The sequence below is a fragment of the Taudactylus pleione genome, unplaced genomic scaffold, assembly GCF_031769625.1.
Source record: "Taudactylus pleione unplaced genomic scaffold, aTauple2 ptg001573l, whole genome shotgun sequence".
Classification (NCBI taxonomy): Eukaryota; Metazoa; Chordata; class Amphibia; order Anura; family Myobatrachidae; genus Taudactylus; species Taudactylus pleione.
The window spans coordinates 6438107-6463955 of NW_028285970.1; the positions used below are offsets into that span (position 1 = coordinate 6438107).

Consider the following 25849-nt stretch of genomic DNA (forward strand, 5'->3'; position numbering starts at 1 on the left):
CATTCCGGGCTACTGCACATGCGCAGTCCCGCGGACTGCACATGAGCGGCGCCTGGAAGATCCCTCCGCCGGCTGATATGCGGGTAAGTGCCCATAGGACACAGCGGCTAACGCTATCTTCAGATAGCGTTAGCTGCTGGGGTCAATATCGGGAATGTTTCGCATTCCCGATATTGATACATTGATACATTTGGCAGAAACCTATGGGGGAGGCGGCTGCCGGCGGCAATGGAGGGATCGCAGCAGGTATCGGAGATAACTGCTGCGGTCCCTCCTTCATACATCCGGGGGATACTAAGTATTTGAGGTAAACCCCCGAAAACACTTTCGGGTAATTTACCTCAAATGCACTTACTGGCTGTTAAAAATGTAGCTGGGCTTAGTGACAGCCGGGTCTGTCACTATTATACGGTCCCTGCTGTACAGAGAGGAGGCTTCTGGCATTCCTCTCCGGATGGCGCGCACCCCATGCGCGGTTGCCGCCATTTCCTATTCCCTGCTACCCCTGCAGTTTGCAACATGTTGGGGGTTAGTTGTATTTGTCACAGCTGTAACGGTCATAACGGCAGTGTGACAGCCGCGATAGTCACACTCATAGGACGCCTGCTTTCCTACTTTATATTCAGAGAGGGAGACCGCCGCGTCCCGCTGCTGCCATAGCAGACAGTTTGCCGCACTAGTTGTGGTCCTCTTAGCTTCTGCCATTACATTGGCGCTGGCATGAGTACCGGGGCTGGGGTCGGAGCTTAGTGTCGGCTCGGGCATGCCAGTAACCTGCTCAGAGCCTTCCGCTATACTTTAACATTAGCTGTTAATGGCAGCAACTTCTGATGTATGGGACTGCTAGCACTTCGGGGCATCCTTAGCAGTGCTGCGTACAGGGTATTTTGCACAGTGCTGTGTGATGTGGAATGCCTTGTTATCGTTGGCTCATACACTTCTGCATAATTGTGACTGTTATTGTCACTCCAAACTAGGTCCCTCCCTGTCAGTCGGGTTGGGACAGGCTAGTAACAATACTGCCTATATGGATATTCACAAGCTGCTATTGCCGAGCTTGCTTAGGGTTTTGTCTAAGAGAGCTAATGATTAGCTCAATGGTAAAGCATCCGCTTAGCAGCATATGGACCCGAGTTCAGGTCCTGTGTGTCGCCAATATTTAATGTGTGGGCCTATTTCTACTTCAGGGTCCATAGGGTATCCACAGGATACCTTGGGGTATAGGTGATGACGTCAGGCATCGAGCACCATAGAGTTAAAGCTTTCAGCCTCCCAGGATGCACTAGGGTCCCCCGCCCCCGAGCCAAGGCATCTCAGTTTAGTTTGGTGCCCGGCCGGAGTCGGATGCACCTGTTAGAGGGGGGCCATGAAGAGCCCCTGAAGTTTTCGTTTTTGCAGCTGTGGCTGCACATCTGGAAGTACAGCATGGACAGTCAGTCCTGACGTCCATGCTGTCTTCCCTACACCCCTGCCGGTACCAGAACGCTGGTACCGATCCGGGGATGCTGGTAAGCATCTGTGGTCACTGCTAGCGGTGACCCCAGATGTTTGGGACCATGGCCGGATCCAAGGGGGACTACAAGGTAAGCAGCAGGGTCCCGCGTTGGGACCCTGCTGAACATGGTTCTAAGTCCCCAGGCAGGGGGCTCCCTGGGGAGTGGCTGCAGCGTGGAGCCAGGTACTAACCTGCGCTTCCACTACCCCCCTGGGACAGAGGACCGCGGCAGAGTGGTAGCGCTGCGGCGTCCCACGGGTTAAATGCATGCCAGGGGAGTGCGCCTTCCCTGTCTCACAGCCGGCGCCTCCCCCGCTGCACACAGCCCCCTCTGCTCTAGCTGACTGGTCCTGTGTCAGCGCTCCTCCCCCAGGCCGGCCTCCTCTCTGCTCCTCGGTGGCCATCTTTGGAAGAAGCATGGTGAGTGCTGCTGGACGCTGTTGAACGGTGGCATCGCGGTCTGGGTCCCCCTGCATACCTCTCCTCCGTTGGATTAAGGTCTGTGTATGCAGCGCTGTGTCCTACCAGGCTCTGTCTGCGTGGTTGAGGATCAGCGCTGATAGTGCAGGAATTGATTTCTTTGCATTGTATGTGACCTATGCTAGGGTCTGCTGCCTGTACTTTCTTTTTCTTCTGTCAGCATTTCACTGTCCCTGATCTTTCTGCTAAAGCCCTTGCGGTGCGGTGCTTGCAGGGTGGTCTCACACTATACTAACGAGTATCAGTGAGAGGGGTCACATACTTACCATTATGTCTGAAAGTGACTTTCTTCTCCAGCTTTTATGTACTACATGCAAGGTACCTATAGCGGAGGGGGACGGTAGCGCGGAGGGGCTATGTCGGAAGTGTTATTCATTGATGCGGCCGATTACTGTCACGGCTCCGGTACAGGAGCCGCCCTGGGCTTGTTTCGCCAAAGCGCTTACAACCCTCGTGGGCCAGTTAGCTCTGCAGCCTGCCTTCACTCAGATGGGATTGTCCCCGCAGTCAGTGGTGTCGTCACCCATGCAGGGTTTCCCGAGACAATTGATGGTACCCCACAGTCTCCCTATTTCCCCTCCTCAGGTCTCTCATGAGCCTGCGTGGGTTAATTTGTTAACAAGCTCTGTACAGCATTTGTCAGAAGTGTTGCAAGGGGAGTCTGTGATGCGGCCTCACAAACGGCCGGTGGCGTCTCTGTCTGCTCCTTATGAGGATGACGACGGGACGTCCGATGATGGGGAGATTCTGGATCTTTCTGACCAGGAACCTCCCCGTCCTAAAGAGTCAGACGCTAAGTCTAAGGTTTATATACCTGGCCTTATTCGTGCAGTCCGTACTGCTTTAGTTATTGAGGATGAGGATGGTATCAAAATCCAAATACGTCTTTTTCAAGGATGTTAAGGGAGATGCCACAGTGTTTCCTCTTTCGGGGCAATTAGTGGACCACCTAGAGGAAGCGTGGAAACAGCTAGGCAAACGGTATCAGCCTCAAAGGCGGTTAGCAGTGGCATATCCGTTTGCGGACAATTATTTTGCCAAGTGGGAATCTCCGCCACAGGTGGATTCCCATGTAACACGCCTGGTCCGAAGTGCCACGTTGCCTATGCCCTCCATGTCCTCCTTAAAGGATGCCACGGACCGTAATGTGGAAATCTGCCTAAAGTCCGTTTATTCCCTTGCGGGGGGGGGCAGCTAGGCCGGCTATGGCCATTTGTTGGGTTGCCAGAGCTATGGAGCGCTGGGCAGATACGTTAGAGGCGTCCTTCGATTCCGACTGTTCGCTGAACAGACCGAGTTGATAGGCAATCTCAGGGATTCGGCCACTTATATTAATGAAGCGGCTTTGGATATCAGTACCCTGACCTCACGGATTTCTTTGGCTGCTGTGGCGGCTCGTCGCACGTTATGGTTGCGATCTTGGAAGGCGGACGCTGATTCCAAGAAGGGCCTGGAAGCCTTGCCCTTTAATGGAGAAGTCATATTTGGTCCAGATCTGGACAGAATTGTGGCCACTCTGGTGGCAGCCAAATCAGCATGTCTCCCGTCTGCTGCAGTTCCGTCCAGCTCAGGTACGTCGTCCTTTCGGCCTTACAGGGCCCAGGGTAGGCCTAAAGCACAATCTTTTCCCCAACAGGCTGGCCCCAAAAAATCGGCCAAGCCCCGGAAGCAGGCCTGGGGTACCAGGCGTCCGGCTCCGAAGCCAGATGACAAGCCTGCGGCCTGACGGTCCGGGCCTCCCTTTGGGGGATCCCAAAGTGGGAGGCCGCCTGATGCAGTTCGCCCAGTGTTGGTCGGTCACCACGACGGACACTTGGGTTCTCTAGGTGGTTTCTCACAGGTACGCCCTCTCCTTCCAGCACAGACCCCCGTCTCGATTCTTCACCACGGGTCTACCATCAGACCGGAACAAAGCCTTGGACCTGCGGAAAGTTTTGCACACTATGCTCCAGGCTGGAGTTATAGTGCCTGTTCCATTCTCCCAGAAGGGCCAGGGTTTCTATTCCAATCTCTTTTTGGTGCAGAAACCCAATGGGTCGTATCATCCGATACTCAACCTCAAAGCTCTCAACAAGTCTTTGCGGGTACCGAAGTTTCGGATGGAGACCCTGCGGTCCATCATTCTGGCGCTGGAACCTGGGGACTATATGGTGTAGTTGGACATACAGGACGCTTACCTGCATGTCCCTATTCTTTTGCGCCATCAACAGTTCCTCAGGTTTGCAATCCGCAGCGACCACTTTCAGTTCCGGGCGTTACCTTTTGGCCTGGCGACAGCACCACGTGTTTTCACCAAGGTGATGGCGGTCATGGCGGCTTCCCTGCGGCTGCAGGGAGTCCGCATGTTGCCGTACTTGGACGACCTTCTCTTTGTGGCAGGATCTCCGGAGCTCCTTCTACGCCACTTGGACCTGACCATTGCGGTACTGCAACGGCACGGCTGGTTAATAAACTGGCAGAAGTCCACCCTGATCCCGTCTCAGCGGATTCTGCACCTCGGAGCCTTATTGGCTCCGGACAGCAAAGGATCTTTGTGACGGGGGAAAAGATCTCTGCCTTGCAGTTGCGGGTGCGCAGTTGTCTGCAGAGCCGCCGGGTGTCTCTACACTCGGCGATGAGGTTACTGAGTTCCATTGTGTCGGTTTTCGACATGGTGGAATATGCCCAGTTTCACTCCAGACCTCTGCAGCACCTGATCCTGTCCAAATGGAATGGACTGCCTCAGAGCCTGAAGTCCCAGACGGAGGTTCGCCTGTCTCTTGCCTGGTGGTTACAGACGACCCATCTCAACAAGGGTCGTCCGTTCTGGGTGGCGAATTGGGTCCTTTTAACAACGGACGCCAGTCTTCGGGGCTGGGGAGCAGTCTTGGGTCCACACTTGTTCCAGGGCAGGTGGACTCCGGCAGAAACAGAGCTTCCAATAAACATCTTGGAACTCCGAGCGGTTTTCAATGCTCTCCAGCAGGCACACCGGGTTCTCCAAGGTCACCCAGTGCAGGTCCAGTCGGGCAACGCTACCACCGTGGCCTACATAAATCGGCAAGGAGGAACCCGAAGTCGGGCGGCTCTCGTAGAGGTGTCCCGAATCCTGGTATGGGCGGAGCGCAATCTTCCGGCCATATCAGCGGTCTTCATCCCGGGAGTGCTAAACTGGGAGGCGGACTTTCTCAGTCGCCAGGACGTTCATCCGGGGGAATGGTCTCTGCACCCGGACGTTTTTCAACTACTGGTGGACAGGTGGGGTCTTCCAGAGATCGACCTCATGGCGTCCCGGCACAACAACAAGTTGCCGGTGTAAGGGTCTCGCACAAGAGACGAAAAGGCGTCTCTGGTGGATGCTCGGTCCGTCTGGTGGACGTTCCGGTTCGCGTATCTGTTTCCTCCGGTTTCCCTTCTTCCGCAAGTGATCCGGAAATTCAAACAGGAAGGAGGGACGCTCCTGTTGGTAGCTCCCGCATGGCCCAGGCGGCACTGGTTCTCAGACCTGCAGGGTTTGTCCGTGGACAGTCCTCTGCGGTTACCGTTCCGACCGGACCTTCTGTCACAGGGTCCTTGTCTTCACCCGGACCTGACTCGGCTGTCTTTGACGGCGTGGCTGTTGAGACGGCCATGTTGAGGTCCAGGGGGTTTTCCAGCTCTGTAGTGCGAACCATGCTAAGAGCTCGGAAACCGTCTTCCGCGAGAATATACCATCGCGTGTGGCATACGTTCTTCCAGTGGTGTCGACCGAGAGGTTATGCAGCGCGGGAGTTTCGTCTGTCTAGAGTGCTAGCCTTCCTACAAGCGGGACTAGATCATGGGCTTCGCCTTGCTTCTATGAAGGTGCAGGTTTCTGCTCTGTCTGGTTTCATCGTAGGATTGCTACAATCCCTGATGTGCGCACCTTTATGCAATGTGTTCTGCGAATTCAGCCGCCATTTGTTCCACCAGTGGCGCCTTGGGACTTGGCTGTGGTCCTGAGGGCTCTCCAGGGACCGCCGTTTGAACCACTGGGCTCAGTGGATCTTAAATGGCTAACAGCTAAGACTGTTTTCCTTCTGGCCATAGCTTTGGCCAGACGTGTTTCTGATTTAGGGGCTCTCTCTTGTAGACCCCCTTTCTTGATTTTTCATGGGAACAGGGCAGTGCTACGCACTCTACCTGAATTTCTTCCCAAAGTTGTTTCCCGGTTTCATGTTAACGAGGAAATAGTTGTACCGGCTTTTAACTCACCTGGCCTTTCTGTGGGTGAGGCCACTTTGGATGTTGTGCGGGCCTTAAGGACTTATGTTGACCGCACTTCTTCGTTTAGGAAGTCGGACGCCTTGTTTGTCCTCTATGGCTTCCGTAAAAAGGGTTGGCCTGCTTCAAAGCAGACTTTGGCAGCCTGGATCCGTATGGCGATTTCAGAAGCTTATCTTCATGAAGGCCTGCCGGTTCCTCTTTCTGTGAAGGCTCATTCCACTAGGTCTGTGGGTCCTTCGTGGGCAGCTCGACGTGGTGCCTCTGCAGTCCAGATCTGCAAGGCGGCCACGTGGTCCTCTGTCCATACCTTTGTGAGGTATTACGCGTTTGACACCTTTGCCTCTCAGGATGCTTCTTTCAGGCGGCGGATTCTCCTTTCTGCACAGGAGCGTCCCCACCCTTAAAGGATACTGCTTTGGGACATCCCCAAGGTATCCTGTGGATACCCTATGGACCCTGAAGTAGAAAATGTGAGATATGGTAAGAACTTACCTTTGTTATCTCTATTTCTATGAAGTCCATAGGGTTCCACAGGACTCCCGCCCTGTCGCACCTGTGCTGCAGATGGGCTTTGCTCTGGTCACCGGTTTTTCCGTCTCCCTTTGGTGAGAATGTGATTCTTGTGTGTGTCCAGATCTTTTTTCTCTCTCTTCCTTCTCCTCCTCCGGCCTATGGCTTGGTACGAAACTGAGATGCCTTGGCTCGGGGCGGGGTATAGGAGGGGGACCCTAGTGCATCCTGGGAGGCTGAAAGCTTTAACTCTATGGTGCCCGATGCCTGACGTCATCACCTATACCCCAAGGTATCCTGTGGAACCCTATGGACTTCGTAGAAATAGAGATAACAAGGGTAAGTTCTTACCATATCTCATATTATATATACTAATATTAAAGCTGCGTTTAAAATATGCAGCACATATGGTTTAATGGTGGCATTACTGCTTCACAGCACTGAGGTCGTGGGTGCTTCGGCAGCACATATAGTATAATCGGAACGAATTAGCATCGCTCCTGCGAGCCCAGGGAGCAAGGATGACACACAAATTCGTGAAGCATTCCATATTGGTTCCCACTATAGCCCTTCTGTATAGAGTTTATATGTTCTCCCTGTGCTTGCATGGGCTCCCTCCAGGTACTCTGGTTTCCTCCCACTCGCCAAAAAAATATACCAGTGTGTTAATTGGCTCACAACAAAGAATTAGCCCTAATGTGTAAGAAAAGCGAGGCTTCAGTATTCAGTAACCATGATAGAGTATGCAGATGTTTATATGTTTCTATTGTGTGCTCACTTATGCAGCACATGCACAACATTTGGAGTGGGTTACCATAGCCCAGGGAGTGATAGATTAGGTGGCTCTACATGCTAGGCCTCAGGATCTACAACCTTACTTTGTGATAAGCTATTTAGATTCCTACGTGAAGGTTGATCCTTACCAATACCTCTTTATGGAAAAACTGGCATGTGAATGGAGGAGGGTCCGCTTCTGTTAGCGATTCAGGACGGTAACTAATAATAATAAAAAAAAATATGTGTGTGTTTGTATATATATATATATATCAAACAGTATAGAAAGAGAATGCTAGAAATTAAAGATTGAAGATAATATATACACCTAAATAGGCAATACATTAATATTAGGCACTTATTATAAACAAGGTCCTTTTGACAAAAATGAATATATCAGATTCGAGTAGCCGAACGACAATGATTGTTCTTCAACGAATTGTATAATTCGGTAGTGATAAATTGGTACCGTGTCCTTGTAATGAATAAAAATTTCTTTGAAAATCGTGTATAGGACTCAGATGGCTGAACGACAGTAGTTCTGTGTTCTTCTTTCTGGGACTTTCACAGAACGTTTTTCAACAGATGAGATGGAACCATAAAAGAAGAATCCTTCACGAGAACAACCTTTCTTCTCGGTCGAACTGGAATACACCCTCACATCAAGAAATTGCCCAAACAAAGAAGGCCCAGAGGTCAACGTTAATTTTATTATTAACATAAAATACACACAGCTATATTCCTCCTTTCCAGAGAGATACATTGTCTGTATCCACAGGTGTTGTTCGTATCTCCTTACCATCTTCCAGAGATGATGGCACGGATAGGTGTGAGAATTGTGGGCTGAGGTTTCGACACACATTGGAGTCGATGGTTCCAGTCTTCTGGAAGGCATTTTCCTTGCTGTCATAGCTCAGAGGGCTAATGTAGCCATTCTCTACATATGAGATCCCAATCCCAGTCTAGGAAGGAGTTTTTCTTATACACTTTTAGGAGCCTTAATCCGTATCTGCGGAGACTGTCATTCTCTGCTAGGTGGAGAATGGTAGTTTTCTCTTCAGAGCGCGGGGGTTAGCTTGCAGTGATGCTTCTTGTTGGCTGTCACTTGTGTGGAGGCCTCCTGATTCATATCTTAAGATGGACTACAGATTGCGATGCTTTTACACTCAAATCTGTTGGGGTTCAGCTGCATTCTGGACTCAGGTGCCTAAATGGGCTAGTACACATTCTGCAGCATCAGTATGTGGAGTCACAGGTTCGGTTCTTTGACAGCAATGTTTCCACGATAAATGTCTTGCTATGTTTTACTGTCTTTACTCCCTTCTTATTTCCTGGGACTCTTAACGGGTGTATTACAGTTCGTCCATGGCTTGTAGACACGAACTCTCCAACTTTTCTAGGGTACCTACAGGATTGTCCTCCTAGTGTTCTAGCCTCACTGTATAGGGTGCTTCCTTATATTGGTAGTTCTTGCAGATGGCTCGTGTCTGTTGGCTAGCACTTCTTCTGAAAAGGTATCCCGGTTGTTTTCATACGAGGTTTGGTCAGGAAGCTGGTTCCGACTATGCACCTTTATCAGGTTTTGGAAGTCATCTGTCGTTTAAGGGTTATGCTGCGTTTTTTCTTTTCCGATCTTCCCAACGGTTGGCCGTTGTTCCAGACGAGGTGGACGCCGTTCTTCGCCTGGGCTTGCTGAAGGGTTCAAGTTGCTGTCTTATCCTTCTGTTTCCAAGCCATCTGTGGGATCTCCATCTTTTGTGATTTCCACGGTCTAATCCTTCCGCTGGTTGAAAACTTCCTAATTGTATGGACCTCAAGGATGGTCATGGACAACTGTTTTGTACTTGGCTGGCCTTCATGTATACTATTGCTAGAGAAGTCTTTGGACTGGATCAGCTCTGTAAAAGTATATATGTCTGTATAATTTACGTATAGCTATATATATATTTTGATGTCTTGCAGTGCTGGGTTTTCTACTGTCAGCGGCTGTTGCTTCTTCCCTTTTTTTAAAAAAAAATAAAAATGTACAATCTAGTAAAGTTTTCTTGAGTTTTGAGCTCGTGATGCTTCCCTTCTCCTACGGATGCTTGTTGGTGCTGTCTGCTACCAAGGGTCCAGTTAGGTCTGTTCAGCTGAGCTTACAATTCTGCCGTTTTCTCGTCTGCTGCTCTTCACTGTGGTCGCTGTTCTCCTGTTCCATTAGATTTATGCTGTCTGGAATTTTCTTTTTCTGTGCAGCAAGCAATTATGTTTGTCTTCTGTGCTCTACGACGCCTGATCCTCAGCTATTGCTTTTCTATTGGGCCTATGGTTCTCGGCGGTCCCTGTTCGTATTGGCCGCTGGGTCGGCTAGCTCTCAGTGCTTCCCACCCAGGGGGCTAGCATTGGGATTTCCCCAGTGTCTTGAGCTCCAGTGTTCCATAGTGGATGAAGGAGAAAACAGGATTTTGGTATTTACCGGTATATCCATTTCTCCGATTCCACAAGGGACACTGGATGCCCACCCAGCGCTGCTTCCTGCCGCCTTGTTAGTCTATTCTAGTTCTATTGCATTTGTTTGCATTATGTGTTTGTGTGACTATATGTGTTCCCTGCAGTGGGTTCCTCTGTTCTCCTTCAGCCAGTCTTGTTCTCTTCTGTGGACTTCTCCTTCTCCTCGTCTTCCTTTTGTCCTCCGTCTCCTCTCGGGCTCAGTTTCGTAACTGGGGCTGATGGGGAATAGAGGGGGAGGAGCCAGTCACACTTCTAAATTATTCAAAGTGCCAGGCTCTACCCTACCACCGTCTATACCCCAGTGTCTTTAGCTCCAGTGTCCCCTGTAGAATTGGAGAAATTACCGGTAAGTACTAAAATCCTGTTTTTACACTATGCTTTATGCTTGAGCTTTGTTAGAATAATTTCAGATTTTTGGGCTGTATGAATTCAAAAGTTTTCATGCAGGGGCATGCTTTATTTTGTTTTATATAAAATAGGTGGAATTATGCTATAACGGGTATCCTTGAAGTTAATATAAAACCACGCCTCTACATGTGGTCATGGAGACATATTCGGAAACACAGACAGCAGGTTAAGAAATACAAAGAGTTGTACAAAGGAAAGATAACCTCAAAGAAACCGTCTGAAGACGTTGTCCAGATGGCAGAGGTATTTTTTTTTACTTTATGCTGAATAAATGTACTTGTTATTTACTCTGGTAGCAAAGTGTAAAAGTATGACTTTGTGTCATAACAGGAGCATGAAAGAACACTGGACATTTTTTGCATCACTCTAGCAAGACAACAAGCAGAAGTAGAGGTAACAGATGACTCTGTTTCCTTTGAAGGGACGGTGTCATTATTTGTACATGATTTATATTGCTATTTTTATTACAATGGTATGGTTAGACATTTATGCTGTATGGGCCCACATTTGTTCGTAAATGATCTGTAGTAAACGGGATGTAGTCAATAGACCGGCGGACTAAATGCTGCCGGTCTATATCCCGACTGTGGAAGCCCGCCATGGGACTCAAGATAGACGTCGAAATACCGAAACCTATCTTAATCCCGACGCCTGAATGCCAAAGGATGTCGGTCTGAACGAGGTAAGTCCGGGCGTCCTTAGCAGTTAGCCGTGGGGGGGAGGGTTAGGTTTAGGCACCCCCGGGGGGACTTAGGGTTAGGCACCGCCCCGGGGAGGGTTAGGCTAGGGGAAGAGGGGGTTAGGCGCCACTGGGGGAAGGTTAGAGTTAGGCACCTCCCCTGGGAGGATTAGGTTTACGGTGCAGATAGGGGGGTTAGGTTTAGGCTCCCCTGGGTGGAATTAGGGTTAGGCACCCCCATGGTGGGTTAGGGGGGAGATAAGGGTAGGGTTTGGTGACTTACCTGCACCATCGGGATTCTCCTTCTGTTGGGCTTACACTGTTGGTATTTCACCCGGCGACTATTAAGCCGCCGGGATTTCATACCCAACCCTCTATCTGGAAGCCTACAGAACATAATGAAAAGGTACATAGCTTTTGTGTATTACAAATGTGTTACAGTTTATTATATATGACTTTCTAAGATTCAAAGGTGTAAACATATTGCACCCACAAACAGCTTTGATTCATCCTGTCATTTTACTGTTTAGGCATGCAAGGCCGGTCTTAAAATATTCAGAGAAGGAGCAAAGGATGAGGACAGCAACTCAAAAGGATGGTTTGGTTGGATGTGGGGCTGGTCTGGAGAGAACACACAGAAAAATGTAGAAGCAAAATCTGGAAGTAAGTGTGTTCCAAATGTGATAGCCATCTTATTTATGTGTGTACATGTCTGAATTGTTCAGTGATATTGTTCCACGTGACTGTTATTTTAGTATGTTACTGTGTGTCCTCCATTTATTCTTTTAAACCTATAAATTTTTTGAAATTTTTTAGTAACCATACGCACCATACGTGAAAAAACGAACACACACCTGCGGTCACCCACCCTTCCCCCCCCGTCCGTGAAAGCTTAGTCCCCCGTCCCACCCAATACACACCTGTGGTGAGCGAGCTCAGCGGAGAGGGTGCCGGGGAAGGCGCAGGAGGCAGCTCTCTCAGGTCAGGGAATGGGAAGAAGACTGTCTGGGAGGGGCTGCGCGCTTCTGCTACAGCTCCCCCTACAGGCAGCCCAGCAGGCACATTTAGCCGTGCTTCTCAGTGGAGTTATAGCTGCTAATGCATGGAGAGCATTTACGTATGTGTGTGTTACATTATTACCAATTTATATTTTCTTCCTTGTTTACGGAACTTGCTAATTAATGGTTCCCATGCCTGTATACTGGCCATTTGTTTTACAAAAAAAATATTGCAGTGATGTCAGTATATAGATAGAAATTTTGTGACTTTTATAGACCATAAAATGATTAAGGTTTTTGTAAGGTCTTGAAGAACTGATGACACCTGAAGAAAAGGCCAAGCTGTATGCAGCAATTGGATACAGTGACACAGCTGTGGACCCAACTCTGCCAAAAACAGTAAGCACAGTACAACAGTAATGTCACTGCCAAATGTATTTATGAAGTTATTAAAAAAAAGTCTGTTCAACAGCCCCCTTTCATGATGCATCTTTTGTGTAGCAAACCTAGATCCAGGGCTAGATTTACTAAAGCTATTAAAAAAGAAAAGCGGTGGTGTTGCCCATCGCAACCAGTCAGATTATGTATATCATTTTCTAGAATAAAATAGAGAAACTATAGCTAGAATCTGATTGGTTGCATTGAATGGGTGGGACTGATCACTTCACTGTCAGTGGGAGCACCAAACAGCGGTGCAGTCTGTCAATCTGTTTTATGCTATCAGTAGAGCCGCTACTGTATGATTGGAGATTCCCTAATATTGCTGTGACACAGGGTGTTTTGCAGATTAATCTTGTGGTTCTTCTTACCATCAGTAACCAGCTGTTATTGATCACTCCTACTGGTGCTACTCAGGCGGCGTAGCAGATTCGTCACTGCCACAAGGCTTTACATCTGCACCTGGCACTGCTTACTTGTATGTGGTGTGGCAAGCTGCTTTAGCACATTGGTTTCTGGAGATTGTGACGAGTTCTTCCTGATTGCTTTCTTTAGATTATGAATGCAGGGTAGCAGGCAGGTCATTGATTCAGGACTGGACTTAACATATGACAACTGATTTGATGATTATAGTAGACTCTCTTATCTGTAGATCACATCATTTCAGCAGACAAAGGCAGCTAGAATAGGGTATTTAGGAATAATACTGTTTATTACTGTTAAACACCACTAAAAGGTAATTGCAGTGATACACCAACAATTTTATAAACACAGATTTAATACTGCTGGAATATACCACATCAGCTTTGCTACCCTTTTTATATATGTTGCTATTTTGTAATCCAGCCTACTATCCTTTTATTAGTCAAGGTTGATTCTCTTAACTTGAATGTACATCAGCCTGAATTACATTAACTTGAATGTACATCAGCCTGGTTAACTAGCTCCTGCACTTGTGCTGTAAATGCAGCCCAACACTACTATTATTATTATTACCAGCATAAGCAAACGCAGGGGGGGTTTCCGTCTTCCTGGAAACCCCCCTCCCCAGCCCACACTATGACCACAATAGATATAGTAATATAATTGAATTTTACTAGCACTGCACGTTCTTCTCAGTATCATAAATGAAATAATTAGCACCACCTGTGGATCTTTTAACATGTATCAGCCAGTAGTAACCTGTGCATCAACTATGAGATCTGGAAACCATGCACTGTTAGGGATGCACTGCTATAGAGCCCAATATGTACATATATGTCCAGGGCAGTGCTAGGTTCTTCTGCTGTTACCCCAGACTCCTGGACTTGCTTGGCCCTACTGTCGCATATAATGGCTTACTGTGATCGCTGAAATTATGACACACAATACACTTTGTATGACGCATATTAAAGCTGGATAAGTGGTAATTATACCCTCTTCATGTACTGGCCACACCCACTCTAAAATCAAGCATTTGGAAACCCCCCTCTAGAAATGAAACCCCCCTCTAGAAATCCTGAGTTTGCCACTGACCAGTTATTTATATAGCGCACACATATATTCTGCAGCGCTTTGCAGAGAATATTTGTCCATTCACATCAGTCCCTGCCCCAGTGGAGCTTACAAACTCTATTCCCTACCACATGTACACATGCACACTAGGGTTAATTACTTGTCAGGAGCCCTACCAGTATATTTTTGGAGTGTGGGAGCAAACTGGAGCATCCGGAGGAAACCCAAGCAAGCACAGGGAGAATATAAAAACTCCACACAGGGCCGTAGAGGAAATCAAAACCGCAACCTCAGTGCTGTGAGGCAGTAACTCCTTGGACCCGACATTTACACTGGCCCACCAATGATGTTTGTGACCTTCTGGAACACCAACACTCTACTCAGCACTTCCCCCAGCACCGCAGAGTAAGGTGTTCTGCTAAGGACATTTTATTTCATAATTGTCCTGCAAGGTATGTATGAGGTTTGGGGAAGGGGGGGGGGGCACAGTCACAGTTTAGTGTGAACAGAAACCTCATGCCTGAAGGAAAAATTGGTTCTCCTTCAACATGATGCAGTCCTATAATGTGTATATATTATGTATAAACCATTAAACTCACCTTGATGTGGAGAATTCATGTAAATAAAACATTTTTTTCCTCCCTGTTCTACAATACGGTATATTAAGGGGTTAACCAATTAACCACAATACATTTAGTTGAGTTGCCGATACCAGCATTTCCAAGCGGTTGCAGCAGTAATTCGCCCTGCTCGCTCCTAATTGAATTGACTCCTAACTGTGCATATAAAATATCTATACACTGATACAATGACTTATACTTTGTACTTGAAATACAAAGAATAAAAAAAACACAATTCAATATGCAAAAACACTATAAACCCAAAACTCTTTCTTTGAAGCTAAAAGTAAATGTGACGGACAACTTATTTTAAGACTGGAACAGTAAACATGTACATATTTGGTACATGCCCGCATCATACTGAGTTACAGATGTATCCGCACTTTCTCGTTGTCCGTACACCATAAGACCTGAGCTGCCCGACGCAACTGAGGTGCGCTGAGAGGAGTAGCATACCATATTTTTCTGTACATTTTGTGTCTCACAGTATAACTGAAATGCTTGTCTGCGACTAATGGCACAGGAATTAGTTTTACACTCATATAATGTAGCAGATGAAGCACAACCAACTTTGTCGTGAGGAAAAGCCACAGCTGCTCGCATTGAGGCCCTTTTTACACAGATTCAGACTTGGTCGCACACATATACAACTGCTGCACACCAAATTGATCAGTCTAAGCTAGCAATGTAGTTGTGATGCTCCCAGTAGATTTATTTATGCGAATAAAACTAACATTTTCCGCAAGGAAGATGTTCATCACTGACGAGCTACTCAGGAACTAGTGCACCGAGAGGGGCTATTTGGTGCGACTGAAGCAACAGTAACAATGGACACATCTGTAATATATATTTTTGTGATTATTGCATCTTCAATTTATGACATATTTATTCATTTGTTTCCATAGTATGAAGCAATGATATTGTGTGTCAAATTGCTAAGTATGTCCATCCAGTTACAAGAAGACAAAGGAAAACCGAAATTGATTAATCTGGCTATAACTGATTTGAGCACAGTGTTAAAACAGCGTCCTGGAGCACAAGCAATTAGGTGAGCTGAGAAAGGTGTTCATGCATCTGCATGATGGCAATTTACACTTTCTTACTGTCTAAATAAAATGATAATTGCCAATTGTGACCAAGATTCAAGAGATAGTCACTGAATTGCACTAATTGGTCACTTTATTACTTACACCTTTCTAGTACTTGGTAAGGGACCCTTTGCTCACAGGCAGCCTGAATACTTCATGGCATGGATTCAACAAGGTGCTGGAAACATTCCTTAGAGATTCAGGCTCTTGGTGACATGACAGCATCACATAGTTGCTGCAGATTTATCAGCTGCACATTCATGCTGCAAATCTTCCATTACACCAATCTCAAAGGTGCTCTGTTGAATTGGGATCTGGTGACTCTGGAAGCTACTGGAGTACATTGTATTCATTGTCATGTGAAACAGCTTGAAATGACGTGTGCTTTTTGACATGGTGCTTTATCCTGCCGGAAGTGGACAGTAGAAGATGTGTTTTCTTGGACGACTATGCTATAGTCCTAATTCGGACTTTTCCTATTCCAACGGCTGCAGGGGGCCGCCTAAAGGCAATATATATATATATTTTTTTTTATGGCGGTCACAGGATGCTTTCTGTATTGTATAATGGTCACTAGGATGCTGTAAAGCCGGCTACACAATAAACGTCCTAGCAATCTTACCAATGACGCGGTCACTTCACTCCCAACACATCACAGGGGCGGACTCCCTTCGGAGACACTGTCCCTGCGGGTGCCGTTTAGTACATTCGGACGCTACATTCTCATCCTGCAAGGCGATCATCACAGATCACATTGCAAGTGCGATCATTAACAAATGTACCTCTATACGTGCTGTGAGTTCAGAGAAGCTTTTCTGAAACGCATGGGTATTTAAGTTACTGTAGCCTTCCTGTCATCTTGAACAGGTCTGGACGTTTTCCATCTCTCACTAGCAAGGCATTTTGGCCAAAAAGCTGTTCTCTCTAAACCCTAAAGACTCTTGTGCATGAAAATACAGGTGTATCTAATAATTTGGCCACTGAGTGTAAAGCTCTGCATCAGTTTGGCTACAGACAGTTCATTTTGTGACTTATGTGGGGTACACACTTAAACGACTGATTGGCCCACCTGCCGACTGACCGACTTGGTAAGTATGTGCCTGTGCATACACACTTGCCAATCGGCCGACCAATATGTGTGGCCAGAGGAAGTAATGTTAATTTTATCTGCTTCCTGTGACTAGCATATGGGTGGTCAGTCAGTTGTTTGTACATATCCGCAGGATATATCGCAAGATATATCGCATCTGCCTTGCTACACTGGCAAAACGATATATCTGTAAACTAAGGCGTTCACAAATTTGTCGGCTATACACACAAGTTGACAGGTGGAATGATATAGTCTAGTGTGTACCCAGCATAAATATACTACTATATCATTTTGTATTCCCTTTACAGATTTGAAGCCCAGATTGGTACATTTGAGATAACAGGCATACCACAGGGCAAGTCTATTCCTTGCTTGTTGTCTTCCCGAAATGTTGTAATGGACAATTACATTTCATTGTTGAGCCTCATGTTTGAAACAAATCCGCTGGATGAGAAGGCCGACCAAAGACTTATTGTGGATTCGCAGCCTCTTGAAATAATATATGATGCTGTAAGTGCCATCAAAATTATTATTGTTGTTATTGCATAACCTAGGTTTATGTGGAACTGTTTCTATATGTACACACCGTTCCACTTTTTAATTTTTTTAGAATTTATGTAATGCAATTGTTTATAATGCAAACATGTAAACATACCATTTTTGGTTGTGGTTTTTCAAACACTAGACAACCATCAACTGCTTAGTGGATTTTTTTCCGTCCTCCACAAAATGTTCATCTTGAACAGATCACCTCTGCCACTTTGACAAAATTGGAAGAGTTTCGGGACAGAACAGCAACAGGTAATATATATTGTATTGTAAATGTCTTTTTTCAAACTGAGGGCCTGATTCAGAGATTTACGCAATTCCTATGTTTACGCAGATAGAACGATTGTTTGCCATTGTGCGAATGCCACACAGCGATTGCATTGCAATTACTCTAGCCCAGAGGATTCACACAAGTTGAGTGACAGGCAATCAGCATTTGGGGGAGGTAACGGACGGGTATGTGGTTACAAAAACGCAGATTTGTCTGACCGTTTACACGCAGTTTGATGGGCGTGCATATATTAGCCATTGCCATCTCCTTGCAGCGTGAGAGCTCTCTGTGTGTCAGGAGAGCCACAGTATTTGAGGCAGGTCAGACTTGATTTACAAGCTGCGTGGCTGCCCGATCTGCGTCGATGTTTACGCTGTTGTACGCCGTCAGATATGAAAGTCAGCAGTGGGTGTCCCTATGCTTGGCTAAGGTTTGGAAGGCATTAGCATATTTTAGCAACTACGATCCGTAAGTTGTGATTGCATTAGGGTAAATCTCGGAATCAGGCCCTGTGTCCTGTTTTCTTTTATTGTTATCTTTATCTAAATTCCCACATTTTTTTGTATTCCCTTTTCATAATATATCCATTCTTAAAGTTAGTGTTACATAAGATTGCACTAGGAATGAGCAAATACATCTTGATTCCATGATGTAAGAAAATGATATGTGAAAATTACCTAAGGGGATAAACACTTTGTGTAGTCACTGTAGGCGAACCTCCGTTTTTTGCATTTGGTGCTTACACCTGTTTTAAACCTGTTTTGCAGGGTTTCATGTCTACAGGGAGATGTGTATTGTGAAAACTAACACTTAATGACTACCCTATTTATTTTTTTCTTTTCATCTCTTAACAAACTTATTATTTTAGCTTTATTTATGTATTTAATAAATTAGAGAGTGGACATTGCTACTAACCTTTTTTGATGTGTCAACATCATACATTTGAATGGTAGGATTACTTTGGTAGAATTTAGCCTTAAATGTGCATTCAGCAGTAGGAGAACAATACTGTATATCCTTCTCCTCTTCCTGCTCTCCCTCTTCTTCTTCCTCCTCTTCTTCCTCTACCTTTTCCTCCTCTTCCTCTTTCTTCTCCTTTTCTTTCTTATTTTTTTTCTTTTTTTCCTCCTTTTCTTCTTTTTTCTCCTTTTTTTTTCTTTTCCTCTTCTTTTTCGCATGCTGAAATCAATTCGGAGTATTTTCACATCTGAAAAATGTTCACTGCTATTGCTTATTGTATTCTCTTTGTGAGTGTAAATATGTCATACCATGGGCTTGATGTACTAAGCCTGAAGGCGCATATCCACTACATGATATAAATGGACGATTAAACGATAATGACATTGTTATCGCTCAATCGTTCATTAATCGTGCAGTGAATATGCCGGCAACGACCAGTGATGCGCGCTCCCACTGGTCGTTGTCGGCATCTGCCATCAACCTGACGATATTGTCAGGATGTGCGTGTTCGGGGATGAGGGAGGGTGCCTGCGCTGCACGACATATTGTTCAGTGTGGGCACATAATCCACTGCACAGTATAATGAACGATAACCATGTCATCTTTACATCATGTAGTTGATATGCACCTTTAAGCCGCAAACACACTAGATGATTTTTATGGACGAAAACGATATCGTTCAACGATATATTGTTCATATTGTGCGCGCTCCTGCAGGTCGTTAACGATGTCTTTTGTCGTCCGTACATGCATGCCAATCTGACGATATCGTCAAGAATTGCCTGTTCAGAGATGTGGCAGGATGACTTCACTGAAAGATATCTTTAAAGATATCTGTCAGTGTGTACATCCAATATCGTTTGTCCTGCCCTACAGAAAGTTCAAGGGAAATCTTTCACCAATATCATTCATACAGCACATTGTCTAGTGTGTATGAGCCTTTAGAGAGAGATAAAGTGAAGAGAGACAAAGTACCAACCAATCAGCTCCTAACTGAACTGTCACTTTACAGGCCGTGTTTGAAAAATGACAAGAGCTGGTTGGTACATTATCTCCCTCAACTTTATCTCTCTCCAAAGCTTAATACATTTACCCCAATATGAGGTGCATGACTGCTGCATTTGCATATTCAGCAGGAAAGCCTACATCTTTCTAGCTCCACTCACTGGATTCCCTTCACTTAAAGATTGATGCATGCTGTTCTAAAATGGAAATACTAACCGCTCCACACAATTGAGTGGTTTGTTAAAACTTATAATTTGTTGGGTTAAGTTTAATTGTTAACAAACCACTTAATATGCACCACACACGCTAACTTATTGACTTCTTCCTTCACTGGGGGGCACAGGGATGGTTTTGGGTATAGCCTGGTGAGGAGAGTCTTGGCACCAAATAGTTAATTGAAAATACCCACAAGCCCAGGCTCCTCTCCTCTATACTCCGCTCCCATCCACTGGGCCACAATTTAAGTTTGATGCTGGCAGGAGCTGGGCATCATTTTCAGGGGGGACTCTGTTAGATGGTCCTCCTGCGTTTTATTTATTTATTATTTTTATTTCTACTGGTGGGCACTGTAAAGCATCCTATAGGACGCCCCCACTGCCGCCCCAGTGCTGGGGCCACAGCAATACTGACTGGGTCAGTGATTTTGACCGCGGACTTCTCACACCGAAAGCCGCAGCCGGTGCTTCCCGGGGACAAGGCTAGTAGATGCTCCTGGTCTCTCGCGCCTCCCACTAGACCACCAGGGAATTATAGTGCAGTAGGGTGCTGTTTAATAGCCGCAGGCATTTACCCTAGGGGTCTGGCCATTTATACTTAGCACTGTTAGACCATTTTTGCTACCTCCCTTATCCCTTTATCATTGGGTGTGTGGAGATTTCTGCGACAATAACAAACATGTTCTCATTCAGTCCAGGGACTAGCTCAGGTGTCCGCAAATGCCAGATAAAGATAGGGCTCCCAGACTCCGACCTGCAACACGTGAACGCTCAACTCCTCTTTCTGGGGTATCCTCGGACTCAGAGGTGTCCTCAGATGGGGAAGCGAGTGCTTCTATTACCCTGACGTTGAAACATCTTAAATCCCTGAGGAGGCCTTGTCTCCAGTAGATGTAGAGGCTCTTATTAGAGCGGTAAAGGCTATTGTTCTTGTTGAAGACATCAAGCAGCCTCCTAGGTCCAAAGCACAGGTCTGAAATAGACAGAAGAAGACTGTAATGGAATTTCCATCTTCAGCCCAGCTAGAAAATCTTCTTGCGGAGGCATGGCCTCACCCCAATATACACTTTCAAGTGTCCTAGCGCATTGATACCTTTTACCCTGTCCCAGCAGCGGACAGGGCTAAGTGAGAGTCTCCTTCCCTGATGCATGCTCATATTGATCGTTGTATTAGATCGTCCCTGCTTCCTATCACTAACTAAAACGGCATCTCTCAAGGATCCCACGGATAGGAAGTTGAAACATTTTCTGAAGTCCATTTATGTTAAGTCAGGTGCTCTGGCTCGTCCTGCCCTGGCTAAAGCTATTGGCCGCTGGGCAGATGCTTTAGAGGACGACCTCACCTCGGGCACTCACAGTGGCGACCTGGTGTCTTTGGCGGGGCATGTTAGGGAGCGGACTTCCCAAGTAGTCAGGACATTCATGCAGGCAAGTGGGCGCTGCATCCAGACGTCTTCCAGCTACTAGTCCACCGTTGGGGCCGCTGGACATGATGATGTCTCGTCATAATCGTCAGCTACCGAGATACTGCTCCCGCACCAGGGATCCAGAAGTTCTCCTGATAGATGTCCTGGCAGTTCCGTGGAACTTCCCTCTGATTTACATTTTCCCTCTGGTCTCAATGATTCCTCCGGATCTCTGCAAGTTCATGCTGGAGGTAGGCACAATGGAGGGAGGCATAATGATCCTGGTGGCTCCGTATTGGCCTTGGCGAGTGTGGTACGCAGATCTGCTGGGCCTCTCCGTAGACGCACCATAGCATTTTCGTTGTCTGCCCATACTTTCGTCTGCTTTTACGCTTTTGATACTATTGCATCCTCGGACTCCGCCTTTGGACGGTCTGTGCTCACTGCAGCTCAGGAACGTCCCCATCCATGCGGCTTTGAAACGTCCCAGTGTCATCCCTGTGCCCCCTAGTGGAGAAAGAAGAAAATTAGACTTATGTTGCTTACCTTTTAAGTCTCTTTCTTAGACTCCATAGGGGGCACAGAGCGCCCACCCTGATGCACCTGACTGCCTGGGTGCGTATCTTTTGTGACTGGTCTAGCTGTACTTTCCATGGTTTATATGGTTCTGTGTGTGGTGGACTTCTCCTTCTCCGCTGCCTCGCTCCTGCCATGGGCTTGCAAACTAAATTGTGGTCCAGTGGCAGGGGGTGGGGTATAGAGGAGAGGAGCCTGGGCTTGTGGGTATTTTCAGTTGACTATTTGGTGCCCTGACTCTCCTCTACAGGCTATTCTTAGTGTCAACCCTGTGCCCCCTATGGATTCGAAGAAAGAGACTTAACAGGTAAACAAAATGTCTCTTTTTTTCTTTCTTGTGTTTTAGAAGGAATGTGACACAAGTCATTTGCTCTTCAGACCCAATTTTTCTTATACTGTAGCTTGGTTCCTGTCCCATTAGAACTCAGACCACATTTCCTACTATACAAATATACAGTACATTATGTCCATACTCTATTATTATTAATCTATTATTAATTATTATTATTATTATTAATCTATTAATTTCATATGGATTGGTATAATATGTTTTATTTTATTTTTTTATTTATTTTTCCTAGGACTACTCTATGTTATAGAGACACAGAAGGTTCTCGATTTAAAAATTGATCTCATGGCGTCATACATCCTTGTTCCCCAAAATGGATTTTATGACACAACTTCGAATCTGCTTATTTTGGATTTAGGTAGCTTGAAGGTTAGTGCTTACTGCTTGATATAATACAATAACAATATCAATATAATTATCAGTGTTGTGTATTCTAATTGTCCGTTTGCAATGCCAATTTTTTTCTTTGTCCTATCTGTTGCGTATGTTTCCCTTATACCTCGCAGTGAGTGTTATCTGGAAGAGAAGATAATGCAATATGTTACTTGGATGTTGAGCCAAGCCATTCCATTTTTTGTCTGTGTGCATGAATAGGGCCTGATTTAGAGCTTCCAGGGTATTTATATTAATTTCCATATTATGCATGTGTACCAAACCACAGCCACATTTAGATTTTGTGTATCATACAATTGCGTCACCTAAAGTCTGTGGGATACATAAGCATATCTACATATAAGTGTAACATGCCACAATAAAGATGTAATCTATGTGGACATATAGGGCCAAATGTAATAGGGTGAGAGTTTATCAGTAAACCCTCACATTGGTCAAGTTTTGTCTTCAAAATGGTAAAACATCTGGATGAGAGTTTAAATCATGAAAGATTCTGAAAAACATGAATTTGCATGTTCTCAGACTCCATTACATTGGCCGAGCTTAAAAAGTGTGAGCGTTTACTCTCATGTTTTTTAAACTCTCACCCTATTACATGTGGCCGCTGATGTTTAGAGCTGTATCTTTATCAGGTACCTGAAGCCTAGTGTGGCTATGTATTCAGATTTTTTATTGGTTAATTCCAATTAGACTACTGCAGGAATAAAAATTTCCATTGTATTTTTAAAGTGCTAAATGACAGATTTGAACTTTGGTTTAGAGCTGCAGGTTAACATGCAGAGTAATAGGAGTTTATCTTGCAGGTATGAAGCAGGCTATTTAGAAAGGGTACTGTTTATTTCTGAAGTACAGCTCTTAAAACTTTTAAATCCCACTAAAAGCAGATATAGATATAGCTGGCTAAATATTTAACATAGGTTTTTGCTACCCTACTGTATTTATACAGTATTTAAATGCAGGTCTGCATAGGTTAATACATCCCATGTTCCTTCAACCAATCCATGCTAATTCACTTATTTTACATGTGCTTCATAGGACCTAACCACATATTGCGGGCTGGGAGATTTTTTTTTTATCTCCCATCCAAAGTATATTCCAGGAGACCTGCCCCATAGTCTGCCTACCCCTTTAAACTGAAATCTTCTTCAGAAGAATTGTAGCCAAAAACTGGGGCAACGGTCTTACTTCTACTGCAGACAGAGCTCTTTGAGTTTGCATGTGGAACTTTGCAGTCTGGGGCCTGCAAGAGCCTGCACTGGCTAAGCATTGAAGGGAGTTAGCCACTGCTGCTCTCTGGCCATGTAAACCCAGCAGGAAACTGCTGTAGGGGCTCCCAATGCTGCCTAAATCTGGACACACACTAAAGGACATGTGTACCCAGCGACGTGACTGGCGACCTATTCCCCCCCTGCTAATGGACCGACATATCAGGTGGCCGGTACACACTATACGATCTGGTGCCTGAACGCCCAATATGGTGGCCCCTGCCGTATTCCGCTGCATGAGGTCGTCAGCCGCATCGTCAGGATGTCCTGCATGTAGGGCCGACCTGACAATGCTGTGACGACCCCATGGGAGCGCGCACCACACGCATAGTGCGTACACACTTGACAATTTGAACAATTTGTACTTCCAATGCATCGGAATCAGGGAAATCGCTTGCACCTTATATTCTGCTGCCAGCACTTTATCAAATGAATACCAGGGTATATTAACACATTAGGTGGATTGCATTGGGCAGTGTGCGGTGTGTTGGAGAAAAGATAATCCTCCTGTCCCTCATAGGCTTACATGAGACGGTAAACTATGTATAGTGTTACAAAGGAACAACTTCCTATTTGGCCATTAAAAGTAGTCTGCTTTTTGCTTCATCAAAAGTGTTAAAATTTCGGAAACATTTACTATATACTTTTTTAGGTTCTATATCATTTAAAAAAATATCTTCGCCACTAACACAATATTTTGTAAAGAAGGTTTTTGTTCTTTTTTCTTGAGATGACCAGCAAAAGTCGTTCCAACCTTCCCCAGCTGAAAGTAGGGCAGAACACAATTGAAGATATAATGTCAAGAGCCTATGAGAGTTTTGATGTACAACTTTGCTGCATGCAGCTACTGTACAGCAGAAATTGTAAGTCATTTGCTTTGTTTAAGAAGTTTTAAACTGATCTGATCCATATTTAATCAAGTGTTGCTGAATACCACCTAACTTAACTTAACCCACGAGGTACTTCGCTCCTAAGTTTCGTATACATTGTTTTTCTTAGATGAGAACTGGAAAGAAGCTCGTACACAGAAACATTCTGCTCAGCATATCCTAGAGCCAATGGATCTCAGGGTGGATTTAAGCCGGGCCATGGTAGTGACCGATGCCAGGATGCCAAAGTAAGCTTACTTGTTCTTAACATGACCCCTGTTACTTACTGGCTATCATGACTAATAACAATTGAAACATGGCCAGTTTATTATACATTATAATGTGTTTTCCTCTTTTTTGTTTACTGTCTGTTCTGTATATCATAGCGTTGACTTAGGATCCTGGGATCAACACAGTAAAGTCAAAGGGCTAAATTTCCTAAAGTGCGGGTTTTTAGAAATGGAGATGTTGCCCATAGCAACCAATCAGATTCTAGCTTTTAACTTCTCGAATGTGCTAGGTAAATGTTAAATAGAATCTGATTGGTTGCTATGGGCAACATCTCCACTTCTAAAAACCCGCACTTTAGTAAATACACCCCTGAGTGTTAATTACACAGTACACTTTTTTACTGGAAGCCTTAGGGTTTTAGCAGATAGAGGCATCTTGCCTGAATTCTAGCAGGATATGTAGTAATAGTAGTGTTTATTGCTCAAGTATAGCTGTTAAGTATAACTACACATAAAGAAAGAGCTTTCAAGGTGGCTTATACAGTTTTACATACATGTTGGCAGAGGAAATCCCGTTCCCTTTCTCTTTAACCAGTCCAGATTGGTTTAGTTATCTTGAATATAAATCACATCTTTTACATTGAACACAATGGCAGGGAGTCAGCCTCTTGTCCACTGTTTTGGCTCTATTTCACCGAAAGTATCTTCCATTAGACTTGCTCTGGAGTTGAGCATAACCCCTTTCAAAAGCTGAAATTAGCTCCAAAGCGACAGTATAGTAGCCAGACCCTTTGTCAGTTGGCAATTGATATGTTATCCAGAGTACATTGAGATAGAATACTGTATGTAGAAACCAAACCAATATTTAGAGATATTCTGAAATAACTTGTGGCAACTAAAGGACATGGATACTATTTAATAATACATGTGCAAATTTACTGTATAAAAATATTTTGGTCCTCTGCTTTTA

At 45.4% G+C, this 25849-nt stretch overlaps 1 protein-coding gene across 1 annotated transcript in view; it reads left to right on the top strand.

The window, feature by feature from the left end:
* Positions 1-25849, top strand: part of VPS13A (vacuolar protein sorting 13 homolog A) — a 314889-nt gene that overhangs the window by 83307 nt on the left and 205733 nt on the right. The window contains 11 exon segments of the mRNA XM_088464073.1: positions 10456-10627; positions 10715-10777; positions 11594-11726; positions 12366-12460; positions 15519-15661; positions 17100-17301; positions 17477-17500; positions 17502-17592; positions 22355-22491; positions 24511-24643; positions 24780-24897. Coding sequence (XP_088320199.1) covers positions 10456-10627; positions 10715-10777; positions 11594-11726; positions 12366-12460; positions 15519-15661; positions 17100-17301; positions 17477-17500; positions 17502-17592; positions 22355-22491; positions 24511-24643; positions 24780-24897 — 1311 coding nt within the window.